Source organism: Perna viridis, chromosome 2 (genome assembly GCF_037379345.1).
Source record: "Perna viridis isolate PV_CMFRI_1.1 ecotype Kerala chromosome 2, ASM3737934v1, whole genome shotgun sequence".
In the NCBI taxonomy this organism is placed as follows: Eukaryota; Metazoa; Mollusca; class Bivalvia; order Mytilida; family Mytilidae; genus Perna; species Perna viridis.
Window position 1 is genome coordinate 54,320,904 of NC_142446.1, and position 14,494 is coordinate 54,335,397.

The 14,494-nt window shown below is 31.8% G+C and overlaps 2 protein-coding genes across 6 annotated transcripts in view; one reads left to right on the forward strand and one right to left on the reverse strand.

The window, feature by feature from the left end:
- LOC148626056 (cohesin subunit SA-1-like) overlaps positions 1-11,634 on the reverse strand; it is a 31,062-nt gene extending 19,428 nt beyond the window's left edge. For all 5 annotated transcript variants that reach the window (XM_088569669.1, XM_088569673.1, XM_088569671.1 and 2 more), the window contains exons 1-16: positions 11,533-11,634; positions 10,643-10,741; positions 8,376-8,457; positions 7,991-8,119; positions 7,269-7,442; positions 6,369-6,573; positions 5,358-5,509; positions 5,144-5,217; positions 4,599-4,722; positions 4,057-4,155; positions 3,542-3,621; positions 2,968-3,190; positions 2,229-2,343; positions 1,478-1,581; positions 1,126-1,215; positions 341-430 (exon numbers count right to left, since the gene is read on the reverse strand). In XM_088569669.1, the coding sequence (XP_088425795.1) occupies positions 341-430; positions 1,126-1,215; positions 1,478-1,581; positions 2,229-2,343; positions 2,968-3,190; positions 3,542-3,621; positions 4,057-4,155; positions 4,599-4,722; positions 5,144-5,217; positions 5,358-5,509; positions 6,369-6,573; positions 7,269-7,442; positions 7,991-8,119; positions 8,376-8,457; positions 10,643-10,719 (1,818 nt within the window). In that variant the 5' untranslated portion in view covers positions 10,720-10,741; positions 11,533-11,634. The remainder of the gene's footprint in view (positions 1-340; positions 431-1,125; positions 1,216-1,477; positions 1,582-2,228; positions 2,344-2,967; positions 3,191-3,541; positions 3,622-4,056; positions 4,156-4,598; positions 4,723-5,143; positions 5,218-5,357; positions 5,510-6,368; positions 6,574-7,268; positions 7,443-7,990; positions 8,120-8,375; positions 8,458-10,642; positions 10,742-11,532) is intronic.
- Positions 11,635-12,801: 1,167 nt separating this feature from the next.
- LOC148626057 (lipopolysaccharide-induced tumor necrosis factor-alpha factor homolog) lies at positions 12,802-14,069 on the forward strand. The gene is made up of 3 exons (XM_088571208.1): positions 12,802-12,903; positions 13,189-13,378; positions 13,906-14,069. Exons 1-3 carry the CDS (start codon positions 12,891-12,893, stop codon positions 14,012-14,014), a joined length of 312 nt encoding a protein of 103 aa, XP_088427334.1. The 5' UTR covers positions 12,802-12,890; the 3' UTR covers positions 14,015-14,069.
- The last annotated feature ends 425 nt before the right edge of the window (positions 14,070-14,494 follow it).

The window sequence follows — 14,494 nt, forward strand, 5'->3', positions numbered from 1 at the left end:
AATGCTATTATAAGTAAGGGAAGAGTGATTGACTCTCACTGCAAATTTCCCATATTTTAATAACATTTGTTTTATGTGTATCCAGGGAAAAAGTTATGCAGTTAGCTAGTAGCCAATATTACCAATTTTGTTGTTGTTTTCTACACAAAATTTTTTTTTTAAAAATCATTTTGGAACTCAGTACATGTGTACCTGAAAGGTCATGACTACTTAAACATCATTTTTTAACAAGACAAAAAAGTACGCTAGCGTAACCAAACCCATACAAAATGAGAAGAATGGTATATTGATGTAACTCAAACAATACTAATAATTTTATGCTAATGTAATTGTACGTTACCTTTTCCTGTCGACTGGCTGTATAGATATCCAAATCAAAATATTGTGGAATCAATAAAAGGTTAGCTACTTTCTCAGGGTCCATCAAATACTGAAATCAAATCATTTGTTTCTTGAATATTTCCACTAAATTATCTCACATTTTTAAAGACAAAAGAATCATGCATATATTTACAGACATAAAAATCATGTTTACAATATAACAAGATTAATACAGTTTTCACTAATTTGTTTTTGTTCTTTACTGATACATTGATTTTCATAAACAGATGCAGCCAAAGAGTTATTTTTTTAACAATGAAAGAGGTGACTAAATATCCTTCAGTGAATTGAATTTGTAAAATTATTGCAACTCAATTCAAGATTACCCTTAAAAACATCAGTTTTCGTTTGCTGTACCAAACACATGAAAAGATCTATCACACTGGTCAGAGGAAAGAACATGTGAGTTATTTATTTCAATATACCACTTAAAATTTAAAGACCCATTGCATTCTATTACTGATGTATCCTGCGTGTCAGAAATGCATTTATTTTAAACATTCATTTAGCAGCGAATTTTTTAAAATGTGAACATTACATACTTTGATGTCCTTTACTTTCTGAAATAAGTTGGACTTTACAGAAACCTTTCAGTACAAAGGCAAATCCTAAATGCAGTTGTTCTTTTATTACTGCCAGTACAACAAAACTATTCAAGAGTTTCTATATGCCCTAATCAATAACAATGGATATAGTAGGAATATAAGGGAAATCAGTACATCACAAGTTAGATTGGTACCATACCTTTAACAATAACTGTGGTAAGGATGAGATAAAATGTTCTGTTAATCTGGTTTTATCTTCTGTTACACTCTTAGATTCTTTTACTGTTAACTGAAAAAATAATAATACGACAATGAAAAAGCACATCTATTTCAACAAATACATGTCTTGTTTAATTAAAGTACAAGCATACTTAAATAAATTACTACATGTATTTAAGACATCAAAATAATAAAATACAAGAACAACAAAGAACCACTACCACATTTCCTGAAGAAATTCTTAAAACCAAACACACTCATTGAACAACAATGCAATAATTTAAATATTTGAAGATCAGTGCAAAACTATTTAATTTTTTTTAGAGGTATACCTTTTTATTATGTCCCCTTCCAACAGGTGATTCTCCAGTAGCTGCCTGTTTTACACAACATACCATAATTTCAATTAAACTTGTTTCCTGTCTGTCATCAAGAGCTGAAAATAGGACACAATTCAAATAAATATAAGCATCATTTTGATTTATCACATAGGTTTATAAAATTTATGAGACTTTTTACAAATTTTTACCCCCCCCCCTGCTTTGCATGAGACAGTGTCCGTCTGTTCGTCAATAACAGTTTTCTCTGCAACTAATTCCTGGCACCTGATATTTTGACAGAAACTTTTTTAAAGATATGGCATATTGAGGGATTTGATTTAAAACATGCTACGGAAAGGTGAGAAGTTCCTGCTTCTTGCAAGGTATCAGCTGTGATGTTCATTGAAGATCAAGTCCAATGACTTGATGTACTACGTGTATATAATGTCAAGCTTTTCGCTATTTTGATAGAAGCTTTTTTAAAGGTAAGGCAGACTGAGTGGTTTGATTTAAAACTGAAGGGATTGATTGATTGATTATTGGGGTTTAAACTGAAGGAATATCAACTTCCCTTGGACTGACAACTTTATATTTTGAACATATGGTTACTAAGGTGTGGATCTAGTTGTATCCTTTCGTATGCTTTGCTAACAGTGTTTCTGGATTAGTTTGTGTTTCTGGATTAGTTTTAAGTTAAGGACATATAGACTTTATCATTCCTCATATTTTAATTGAATTAGTTCTATAGTAAAAATACACATACGTTCTTCCCCTTTCTGAGGTTCATCCAATAACAAATCAGTCATACAATCCCAATCCTTCATCATATCATTGATATCCCACAAACTGTCCACGAGATAGGCAGCATGTTCATGTAACTGAAATATATATATACGATGTATGAATATTCCACCAACTGTCCAAAAGATAACGGAAATGTATGTAAAAATACGAAACATCTACCATACAAAGATGACGTTTCTCTGAAGATGTTACTTTCTTAAATGTAAGCTGTGTCTCGTTATTATCATAACTGTAAAATGAATTGTAGGAATAGTGTTGAAGATTGGTTTCATATCAGTTCAGTATTCACCAGTCATCATGAAAAAAAGAAGTATTAAAATACAAAAGATTTTTTTAACCTAATTAATATTTTATTCTACCTAGAGATACACTGCAATTTTATTTATGTGTATTTTTGAGATCAATGGTTCTAAAAAATGTTTGCCAGCATATTAAGTTTACATTCTGTTTGAAGTTGCCATATGTGATACACTAAATGTGCATATTCAGGGTACTTGATTTCATGAATAATCACTGACCTTAAAATGACTGAAAATAAGTACAATTACAGTTTATAGGAACCATCAATCATACATGTACATGTATTATGCTGTTAAAATATACATGTAAGTATCTACTGAAAAAAAATTCAAGTAATTGCATAAAAAAGCACAGCATATCTTCATAAATTACACATAACTACACTGACGAAATCTTACTTCACTTTCTATAAAGAACTGAACTAAATCCCTAATCAGTGGTGCATTCAGGCTCTGTTTCTTCCCTTTATGGATCTTCAGTGTTTTTGGCCCTTCATCATCCCTAAGGAAAAGTTTAGTGTTGAGAAATTCTCCTGCTGCCTGTGCCACTTGTCTATTAGATGAGTACACTAATTCATACACATTTTCACAGTCTTTGTCTGATAAAATAGTCTCGTTAAATCTGCCAAAAATAAAATGAAATAATTATTTTTTTTATTATCAAGTTGTATTAATTAAATTGGTTTTCTCACATATCTCTTATAAATTTATTAATCCTAAAAAAAAATCATTTGTTCACATAAAGTTCTGCGTAGTGTATCTGCATGCTAAAACAAAGCAACTTTTCAATGAAGAGTAGAAACTGGGAAGTGTAAAATACCTACATATATGTACATGTTTGTCAGAAAATGCTTGTTGACCCATAACCCATGCTCCACATGAGAACAGAGAAAAAAACACTAATATAGTTGAAAAAACTATGTTAAAGAAAAAACATATTTTTTAACCTACTGATTAATTGAAGTCATTTTACCTGAGAATACTAATGACCAATTTGATTCCTTGCACAGCTACGTCATATTCTTTGTCCAAAGTCATCTCTACTATGCGATCCTAGAAAAAGACCAAAACACTACATTTATAAACATCTACATTGTAAGTTGATGAGACAATCAGGCTATTACATGTATTTGGTTTTAAAATGAATTAAATGGTTTCCATAGTAACATTGAACAATGTCATGTGGGAAGGTATATATCAATAACTTTCAGTGGTTTTTTTTGTGGGATTTTCATAAGTTTTTGGGTTTGTTTTTCTTAAACTTTTCCTACAGAAAAATATTTCTATATCTATAGAAGAGACTTATAATTGGTATAAATGGGAAAAGTGCACTCAAACAGCAGAGAACCCCAAACGCTTAAGAATTCTTACCCAAATAATATAACTCAAGATAAAATCGAGTGTGGCATACATAAATGTGTTCATCAAATCCTTCTTTGAAACATTATTGTTTACTATTGAAAATTATTGTTTACTATTGAAACAAACCTTAAATCTGTTGGTGAACAGTTCTAATTTTGGTGATAAATCCTCTGTTTCATACAATGGATAGAGGGCACGAAGACAACATGATCTTACATCTCCAATCTAGAAATTTGTAAAAAATAATATCTCTAGCAATAAAAAAATCTTAGAAAATATATATTTACATTTACAGTGAAACTTGTCTCAAGTGACCTTCCAAGGGAGAGTAAATTCAAGCTACATAAGACATATGGTCTTCATATAGAATTGTTATCCTGGTCTATAATGACAGGTTATTGCTAAATACAGGTGGTTGCTGGACCAGGTTTCACTGAAACTGTTTATCAAATAAATTGATAATCTTTATGAGCTTGTTAAAATCTTAATTTTAGATGGAGTGGAGAAATAATTTAGATTAAGAATAGACTTGAGAGCCATGAAATTTGACGAAACCTTGGAAAATGTAAAATGACAGGAAAACTCGGAAAATGTCACATGCATTTTTAACCACGGATCAAAATGGAAGAACATTTAAAAAAATTTGCCCTACATTGTTCTATATATACCTTGTCATACAAAGTCCATCCGACATATTTAAGATAAGCATCATCCAAGAACATGTTCGGATACTTTTTCATCCATACACCTATTTCAGTCATACAAATTGAACGAATTTCTGGCTGGGTGTCCCTGAAATAATTACATTTCTCTAAGCCATGCACATTTGATAATTTCTGTAAGAATTAGCTCCCATTAACAGCTAGGAGCTTTTAGTTTTCTCTTGCATATATGGTAAGTTCACTTATTATGTTAAACATAAGCACTGTCCAACAGTAAAACTGCCTTTTTCAGACCTGACCTACATCAGCAAATTTGCAAAATTGGACATCAATATACAGTAAAAGAAAAATAATAACTATAAAATCTGTATTTGAACAAGCAAAATTTCACTTTGAAACAAAAGAAAAGCAGGTCTATTTCTTTGAATTTTGATATAGGCATTTTCTATTTTAAATTTTCTTCTTTAGTGAACATACAAAGAACTATATAGGATAGATTCTAAAAATCTGTCCTCTGCAAAACATGTAGTAAGTATTGAAAAGTTCTATACCTGTATCTGTGTACAAAAACACCTCGAAATATGTAAGTCAACATGTTTCTGATTTCAGCTTGGTTTTCTTCCAACTGTAAATAAACAAGCAGGTGTATAAAACTAGTATTACATAAATTAGTAAGCACTGACACAATTATAGTTACATTGTAAATATGTTTATACATGCCAAAACACACACATTTTCTGACAACATTGTTTTAAAAGATTGTACCTCTTGTCTTCTCGTAAGTAACATATCCAATCTATCATTAGCTCTCTTCATCTGTTGTTTTTGTCTTTCAGATTCATATTGTCTCTGTGTGTTGTCTAAGTTGATACTGAGATTCAGGGCTACATCTACTAAAGCTGTCATCAACTTCATGGCTGCAAAACCAATATATCATTGAATTACAATGTAATTCATTAAAGCAATGTTTACATAACAAGTTAAGTCTTGAATTCCACTATCACCAAGGATTTTCCAGGATCTGTCATAATTTTTAAGTACCTTTTCTCAAGATTTCTCAGTAGCATAAATCACTAACAAAAGCAATCAAATTTATCATTTCATTTCTTAATCTATCCTTTCAACTAGCTCCATACAATGTAGAATTACACTTATCCAACCATCAAATTCTGTGGAGCAAGGGAAGTAATCCAATTTGGGAAAAACTTTCAGGAAGATAAAATTTCAGGGATTATAACCAGACATTTTTTTTTATTCTATGTCTCACAACAATGGATGATACAAAATTCCCAGGGCCTATTTTCCTTTTTTAGAGTGTTATATAATTCTTTTTTCACTTCCTGACAATATTCCTTCAAGCCCAGACAAGTAAGCTCGCATTTTTACAACTGAAATTTAAAATCACCAGACCTGTAGTTCCACATACATGTACACACACAATGTACAATAACTGATTTTTTTTACAAGTACAAAGAAAAGGTTTTAGTGCTGCCTGCAAAATAAAAAGCTATTTATGCTTTCTTTTACAACGAAATCTGTCTAAGCTGAACCCTTCTTTTGGACTGGAGAATTTGTTTGGTTTGCCAAGGTTTAAATACCTCAAAATTGATACATTTGTATAAAAGGACTTCAAAAGTGGTTTGTTTCACTGTATTCAAAACAACAGAATTTACAACTTAGCTCTTTAGTAAAGCCGTTTTTTTGTAATATTAGAATTTCAATTCAGTTAAAGCTGACATTTCATATTATCATCTTTTACATGTACTTATCACCTACCTGCCAATGTACTTGTATGACGGAAGGCTCTGACTTGAGAATCAGTTAATCCTGTCAACAATGATATAATATTATCCATCATGTACTGGTCATATATAATGCTGTACTGGCACTGACGAACTAACACTTGAACAAACTCACAAAAATTGGATCGGAATCTTTTCCAAATCGGTCCTGACATGATTAATGGATAATCTCCACTTTCCTATTAAAGCATAGAAGAAAATAATAAGTTTAAAAGTAGCCATTTATATTTAAGACCTAAAATACTCTCAGGAACAAATGGAGACTTCAGACTTCAGGCCATAAAAAATGACACTCATTGACCAAAGACCAATGATATTGACTGATCAAATTTCTGGAACATTGGAAAGAATATTGGATTACAGATTTTAATTTAGTCTTGGTCTATCACATGGTCTGGCAAAATGACATGAAAATCCTGATTTTCAAAACTAATAGAACAAATACTTTCCAACAAGTCTGATGGGTAGGAGAAATTAATAATTCATCTTCTTCATTACAGTGTTCTCTCCATAATTTTTAAATAACACAGCTCTTTTGGCCTTCATCCAAAATTATAGTACAGTGCTAAGAAATCATAGTGCTGCAAAGCCTGGGAAGAACACTGCAGTGAAAGTTTCTTGCAAAACTCACCAACCAGACCTATTTATGCTACAATATGATATAAATTTTTTTTTTGATACTGTAGAATCATTAATTTTCTTATTTTTAACCAATAACAATATGAAAAGATTCACAATCTATAGTGAGTATGTAGTTGAAATTGGTAGAAACTCTGGAGAACCTCTTATCAACAATCACTATAAAGCTAAAATGAAGACTGATAAAAATAATACATAACCATGAAGATATTTTGATCATGAAAGTAAAATTAACCTCATCAAACTCCTCTGTCATTCTCCTAATGATTTCAGCATGCTCTTGGTTGGCATACATGTACGGAGTTATCTTCCCTTTACAGCCTGACGCTTGAATGAAGAACTGTATCAACTCAAGTAAAGCAGTGTCACGGTCATTTTTGTAACTTTCAATCCAATCATCCACAAGTGTCTGCGAAATATAGAATGTTTCATTAATTTCAATATAATTATTTCAACATATCTAGATGGTTTTAAAAAAGAAAACTTCATAGTAACTACAGTGCAGAAATTTACAGTCAGGAGTCACAAAGACAACATGTAAATCACCCATTAACATAAATCACAATTTTTTTCAAATCACAAATTTAAATACCAAACGAACAATTATTGCAATAATTTCATATAACAATTCTAAAAAATAATTTTCAGAGAATAAAGGACAAAAAATGTGGAAAAAAATGGAAGGAGTGAATGGTGGATGAAATGAAGAACACCAGACTTATATACTTCGCCACCTAGCACCTCAGGCTTTCAAAAGTTCAAAACAAAAAAAATTGATGAAGTAGGCAAAAATGTTTTAGATGTGGTAGTTGACAATTACTACCTACTTTTGAAAACACTGGCCATCATATTAAAAATAAGTATATCATGAATAGCTGAAGTAAAGAACATTATTCTGTCCTTACTCTGATATTCTATAGATGAAAACACCAGCAAAAAAAACAAATGAAGCGAAACCTGTAATGAAGATCTGCCTCCCTTCACCACATCGAACATGGTCCCTGTTAAGTTTTCAAAGTCTTCCTCTCCTCCCCCACTCTTCTTCCGACCTCGTCCTCGACCAGCTCCTCCTCCTCTTTTTGCTCCCTAGAAATGACAGAAACAAGTTTTTAGCTGGCATATGTGATTCTAGCTGCGAAACTTAGCTCTAACTATTTTTTTTGTATTTTCTCAATGTTAGATCACAAAATCAAAAAAAAAAAAAAGATCAAGAGCTACGATTTCCCAGCATATGTGATTCAATAGTGTTTTCAAATGACAATCAAGTTCAATGTTTTATTTATAGACTACATAAAAAATAACATGTGACATGAATTGATTTAGAGTCCAAATCCATACTTACTGGACCATCTCCTCTTTTCTGTCTCTTCCTTCCTTTGGTTACTGGCTGTTCTTCAAAGTCACTGTCTTCATCATTTTCTGGTCTTAAAAATGAAAATAAACATGCCTTTACTACTTTCCAATAAAAAAAAATGGAATATGCTTTTTTTTAAGTTTATATCATGATCTACTTGTTTTATGTTATACACATTAAATGAAGAACTTATTTTCAAGAACAAAAGTTTGAACATTTTACTATTTTTGTGAAACAGTCATATGGACTGGCATACTTTAAGAAAATCAATACATTTGTATGTTCTTTAATTCTGTTAAGGGGGTATCAGATATCTGTAGAGAAATACATTTGTAGAACAGTAAGTGATTCCACATCAAATAATGGTGAAAAAGGAGGATGGTAAATGTTCAAAATGGCCTAACATCAAAACCTTGGATTTTGTGCCGAAAATTGAACATAACTTGTATTAGAGTTAAAAATAGTAGTCTGTCCGTGAGCCCGAGACTGGCTATTTTTTGGCAGGGCTGGCTAATTATAGTAAAAATTTATACAGCCATATAGTAAATATATTGAAAAATTGTATTCAGGGCTGCAGGGCTCATGCTACTGGGCAATTTGGGTGAAATAGTCACCCTGCAGTTGCTCACTTTGCCTTCAGACGACACCAAAAGCGAAGTGAAGTCGCCCTCTCATTTTCAGACATCGCCCATGATTGGGAGTGTACTCTGTCCTTTAGCAGTATTTTGACCAGAGTTATCTCTCTTCTGATAACAATTCAAACAAAAATGGCGCCCGTTTGAGAAAATAAATTGTAAAATTTTTCAAAATCTTTCGAATTATCGGTTACAAGCAAGTATTTTAATCAACTTTTGGTTTCAAACTTTTAAGGCAGGATATGGAATGAACATTCTTCACTTCAGCTTATGATAATTCATGTTTTACCGTTCACATTTCGTTACAAAACATGCAAATTTGTCGTGCAGGTTCTTTGGACTTAAGCTAAATTTATCTCAATTGATAATTCGGTAGAAAACCCCAAAGTGTTTCTTTTGATCTTCATGTTTCAGAACAGAACAGTTAATTCTCCATTTCGATGGAACATTCCTTAAGCTTGAGACGAGTTCGCACCGACCGCTACAATACATGTGTATGTGTCAATAAAGTTTCAGTCTTGACTTGTCAGTAAAAGATGTTTAACATGATTATTGAATATTTATTGATACTGTTGGTCAACTTATATTTATATCAAGAGACTGGATACTTGGAACAAGAAATCATTACGGGTTAAGTGGGATCAGGAAAACAAAAACAACAAAATGAAAATTCCAACAGAATGTCACTGCCTGAAATTTTCTATTCCAATGCTGCTAAAAAGGACAAAATCATTAGGACAATGCAATGCAAGAAGCTTTGCTTTGCTCAATTATATATTAATTTTGCTGTAATAAATTTGGTGAGGGGTACAGGTATAGATTGGAAATTCAATTTCATGAATAATATTATACAGTTAATCATTCAGTCAGCAGGCTGATTTCATTTTGTGCAAAATATTTACTTACATATGTAGCTTAAAGAAAAAAGTAACAATTATCTCAATAAAAGAAAAAGAATATACGAAAATGCTTGCTGATATTGTGTGCATGTAAGCAACAAATAACACATGATTTTAAAAAGCATTAGTAAATGATACACGTACACATTCACTTCACCTTGTTCATCCCCACTTCTCCCTATTTTTTTCAAGTAGCTTGAGCCCTGGGATTGGCTAGAATATGGGTGAGTTTCTTACCCTGCTTGTATTCCAAGGTATCTAACAAATGAGCAAAGTTTGAAGAAAGATCATAGATCTGTTCTCAAGTTATCATCTGGAAACCATAAACGGACAGATATACGGTCACATAACTATTTTATGGGTATCCTGTAATACCTCGCAACCTTGTGTTGTGGGATATATAAATTGTCGAACATTAAATGTTTTTCTCTACTTGAGATAACAACTATCTTCATGTTACATAAACATTTATGGCTCACAGCTTCATGTTTATTTCACTGTCCATGATGTCCAATATCAATTTAACCACAATAATAAACAAACAAATGATTTTATACAGCAGACAAAAAAAGTGTACTTGGCAAAATCAGATTGTGAGCATACAAAAAAAGAAATGGAAACAGTAAAATGATTAAATCTGTCTGAAAGAGCAGAATTATATTTCAAAGCTGAAAAAAAATTACGTCTGAACATATGACATGATGAAGAAATGCAGTCTTACACATTTATTTCTGAAGAAGGCTCTGCCATTGAAATCGACTCTGCTGCAGCCTTGGCTTTTCTCGGCCGTCCAACCATCTTGAATATTCAACTGTGTTACCTGTATTAAATATTCAGCATAATTAATTTATTCTTTACGATATATGTAGGAATCTTAGTAGTGGTGTTTTGATGATTTGATTAAAATCTCAAATTGGTTAGTTTACTTTCTAGATTTCATTAACAGATTGAGGTTTTCAGTAACCGATTACCTGTCAAAAATCATTGGTCAAACTTTATGTTAACTTTGGTTTGTATTTTCCTTCATATAAAACATCAACATTTAGTCACAAATCATTCACCAGGAGTTTTCATCATTACTACTCACTTGATCCAAAAGGGATTTGAAGAGGAAATGTTGATCAATGGAGCGGTGATAAAAAAATTATTATTTACAACACGTTTTATTCTTTTAAAATGAGATTTTAATTGTTCTATTTTCAAATAAACAAAGACACTACAGTACACTAAGAAAACTATATATAATGTAATTCACACTTTATGTACTTCATGTAAATGCTTAACAAGATAATGAACACAAAAATCTTAATCCAGGCAGTGACGTTTGAGTTGTCTCCCTTATGCCATTTATAAACACGTTTCTGAGGCTGTATTTTGGGACTAAATGTGTTACTACCACTACAATGAAGAATATGTAGATGTAGAAACTGCGGAATAACATTAAGAAATTGAAGAACAGTCATTTCAGTGTGTAAACAATGAGTGTCAGTGGAAGGGACAAAGCCATTCACATCGAGAACAAAAGTAGTGAAGATGCCGGTGATTTTGTCGGTGCAAACAGGTTGCATTTGATGCATAGACTAACGCTACTTCGATAAAACTATAACATACCTATTAAAAAGGATGATTTCCAATATATTCCATAGATTTCTTCAGATCTTGGCGGGTTCCCCTCGGTATAAACAGATGTCACGTGACTTATCAGTAATGCGCGAACATGTTCAAAGGGAGACAATTCAATCTACGAGAAATATTCCCGCGGAATTTTGTATTCTAGATAGGTATGGACTGAAAAATATAACATGACGTGTGTTTTGTAGGTAGCGTCAATTGTATTTCTTTAAAAACTTCACGCAGGGAAATGTAGACACACTTTTCATACCTCAAAACTAAACCAAGTAAGGAAATTCATTTAATACACTCCATGAAAACGTTTTTACTTATGTCGGAAAGGGTCCACCGGCATAAAAATCTGACAGCTGGACAATGAAGAACTCGGAAATTTGAAAGAAAGCAAACTTGAGTTTCGAAATGGGAAACTATGAAAACCTATACTGCATCTGACCATGTCAGAAAACTTAACTTTCAGATTGTCAACAAAAATGCAAGGAATGTCCGCATAATCAATTAAATTATTATACACATAATTGATCTTAAAAAGACTAACGGATTTACAATGTGACAAAATGTTTATAAGCTTATCTAGCTGCTAAATAATGCATGTAATGTGTTAACCTATCAATCATCTTTATTTTTTAAAAATAAACTTAATTCTGGTATAACTTTCCAAGGTGTAAATTTAAAAAGTTATTTAAATTGTGTGTACAATAACTAGCGTTAATTTTTCTAGGCATGTACCATGAAATTTGACTCCCCAGTATCCTTTGGGACTAGTTCATTGTATACTGTAACGAATTTTCCTGGCAGATCAAAGAATATCATTATAGTCTGTTTCAGGTTACTCAGTGTTTAGAATTGTGCTTATTTCATATTCGGTTTATCCAAAACTGCCCACACTCACAATACTGTGTGTCTCTTAGAGTTTTCTGTGTGTGTGCTTTACTTATTATTGCATAATTTTATATACTTCGTATATTTCTCATTTTTTTCAATGAATATGCTCATGCATGTGTGTTTTTAAGCATGAGTTCCCGAGAGCTTAAATAAATTGCATTTTTTTCTTGATATGCTACACAATGTTATATCAGCTGGTTTTTTTTCATTGCCCATATATTCATTTTGCAGTCGATTGTACTGCCCTAGTTTTTATCAACTGTAAACTCGTTAAATGTTTCTAAATAATTAAATAAATGTTTTCAGTCTTATTAAAATGTTTTGATTAAATAAAAGCTATTTTCCGAAGATCATTTCTGTCTTTTATTTTACAGACTTAGTGGCGTTTCAATTTGAATCTGCTATAAGTATAAAAGCCAATGGCGTCATTATAGTTATTTCAATAAGGAAGCCAGATGACCAATATGGGTAAGTGTACAACTGAGAAATGTGAATAACTTTAGGCTTCATTTATTCGTTATTATGTCCAATCAAAGTTTATTCAAATGCATACCTTAACTTTCACGAAATTAGGACCTCAATTAAGATTTTTATTATAAAAATACTTCAATTTGACAATATGTAATTTGGCAAATCTACACTAAAACTGTAAACAAAATGCTTATGAACTTTATCTATCTGATACTCTAATAGTCAATATTACATAAAAAAGGTAACGGTTATGTTATAAAGTGGTATATTTTTTATTGGTAGATTATACCAGAAGTTTAATAGACAATCGAAGAACATCTTTCTCTGAACTACCAACTACAGAGTTACTTATATTTTCAAAGTACTCTATCCATACAAAATGTAGATTTTGTCATTCTGAAATCATGACATCTCTAAAATACCAACCTGGGAAATTTTCGTGGCTTTTAGCGACGCTATTTTGTTTTTCGGGGTAAGTATATGTACACCACCTCTGTTAATATTCAATTTCAGTACTTAGAGCATACTAAGTTATCAGTTGTACTAAGAGTTGTTAACCATAACTAAATCAGTATCAAATTAAGAACTAATTTAAACACTCAAAAACAAATCGAAAAAAGAGGAACAAATACACCCACATAATTTGACATTAGAGTTGTATTGTCCATGACCCTCAGGCATTGACCTTGCATTTGTAGGTACTACATGCTGAAAACATGATAATGAAAAAAGTTTTGATAGAATTTTACATCAATTAAGTACAAAATTGTTTCTATCAAATCAAATGGACAGGATATCACTGAATTATAATGGACTATAGAGAGTACAGAGGTGGATCCATGATGTGTAGGGGGGGGGGGTTTGGGGTTGGAACCCCATATTGTAGAAAACTAATGTTAATTCCCTGGAACCTCCACTGGAACCCCCTTTCAGAATCTCTGGATCCGTCCTGAAAGTACAACTTATAAAACTCTATATTGTTCTATATGTGATCTTCAGATTCTGCCTGGGATGCTGCATTATTCCATGCTGTGTGGACGGATTCAAAGATGTAATACACGTATGCCCAGAGTGTAACAATGTGATTGGAAGGTACCGGAAATTATAGCAACTTTTTTGGAATTACTAGCAGTTAATGGGAAAATAGGACCGTAAAACTTATATGAGCGCTGTATTTTGAAAATTGACGTGAATTCAAGCGCATAAAGGCTGGTACATATACCCGCTGGGTACAAGTTCTAAATAAGACATCAGCACGGTTCTTTATTTAAATATTTTCTGTTATTTTGCATACTATTTGTAAGATACTATGTCAATAAACATTGAACTTGAAACACTTGGAATGATTGTAATGTAATATTGACTTTTAACATATTACGCACGAGACAAATAAAACAAGAACAAAAAGGTGCATGTGTGTATGGTGTTCACCAAGAGCTACAGTCAGTTAATGATTTAAGTAACCTTTTTTGCTGATATTAAAAACAGGAACCGCAAAAATTGGTCACGATATATCTTATATTAAAATTTACACACCCAATAGCTTATGACAGTTTACGACTGAAAGATTCAAACATAACCATGTAAT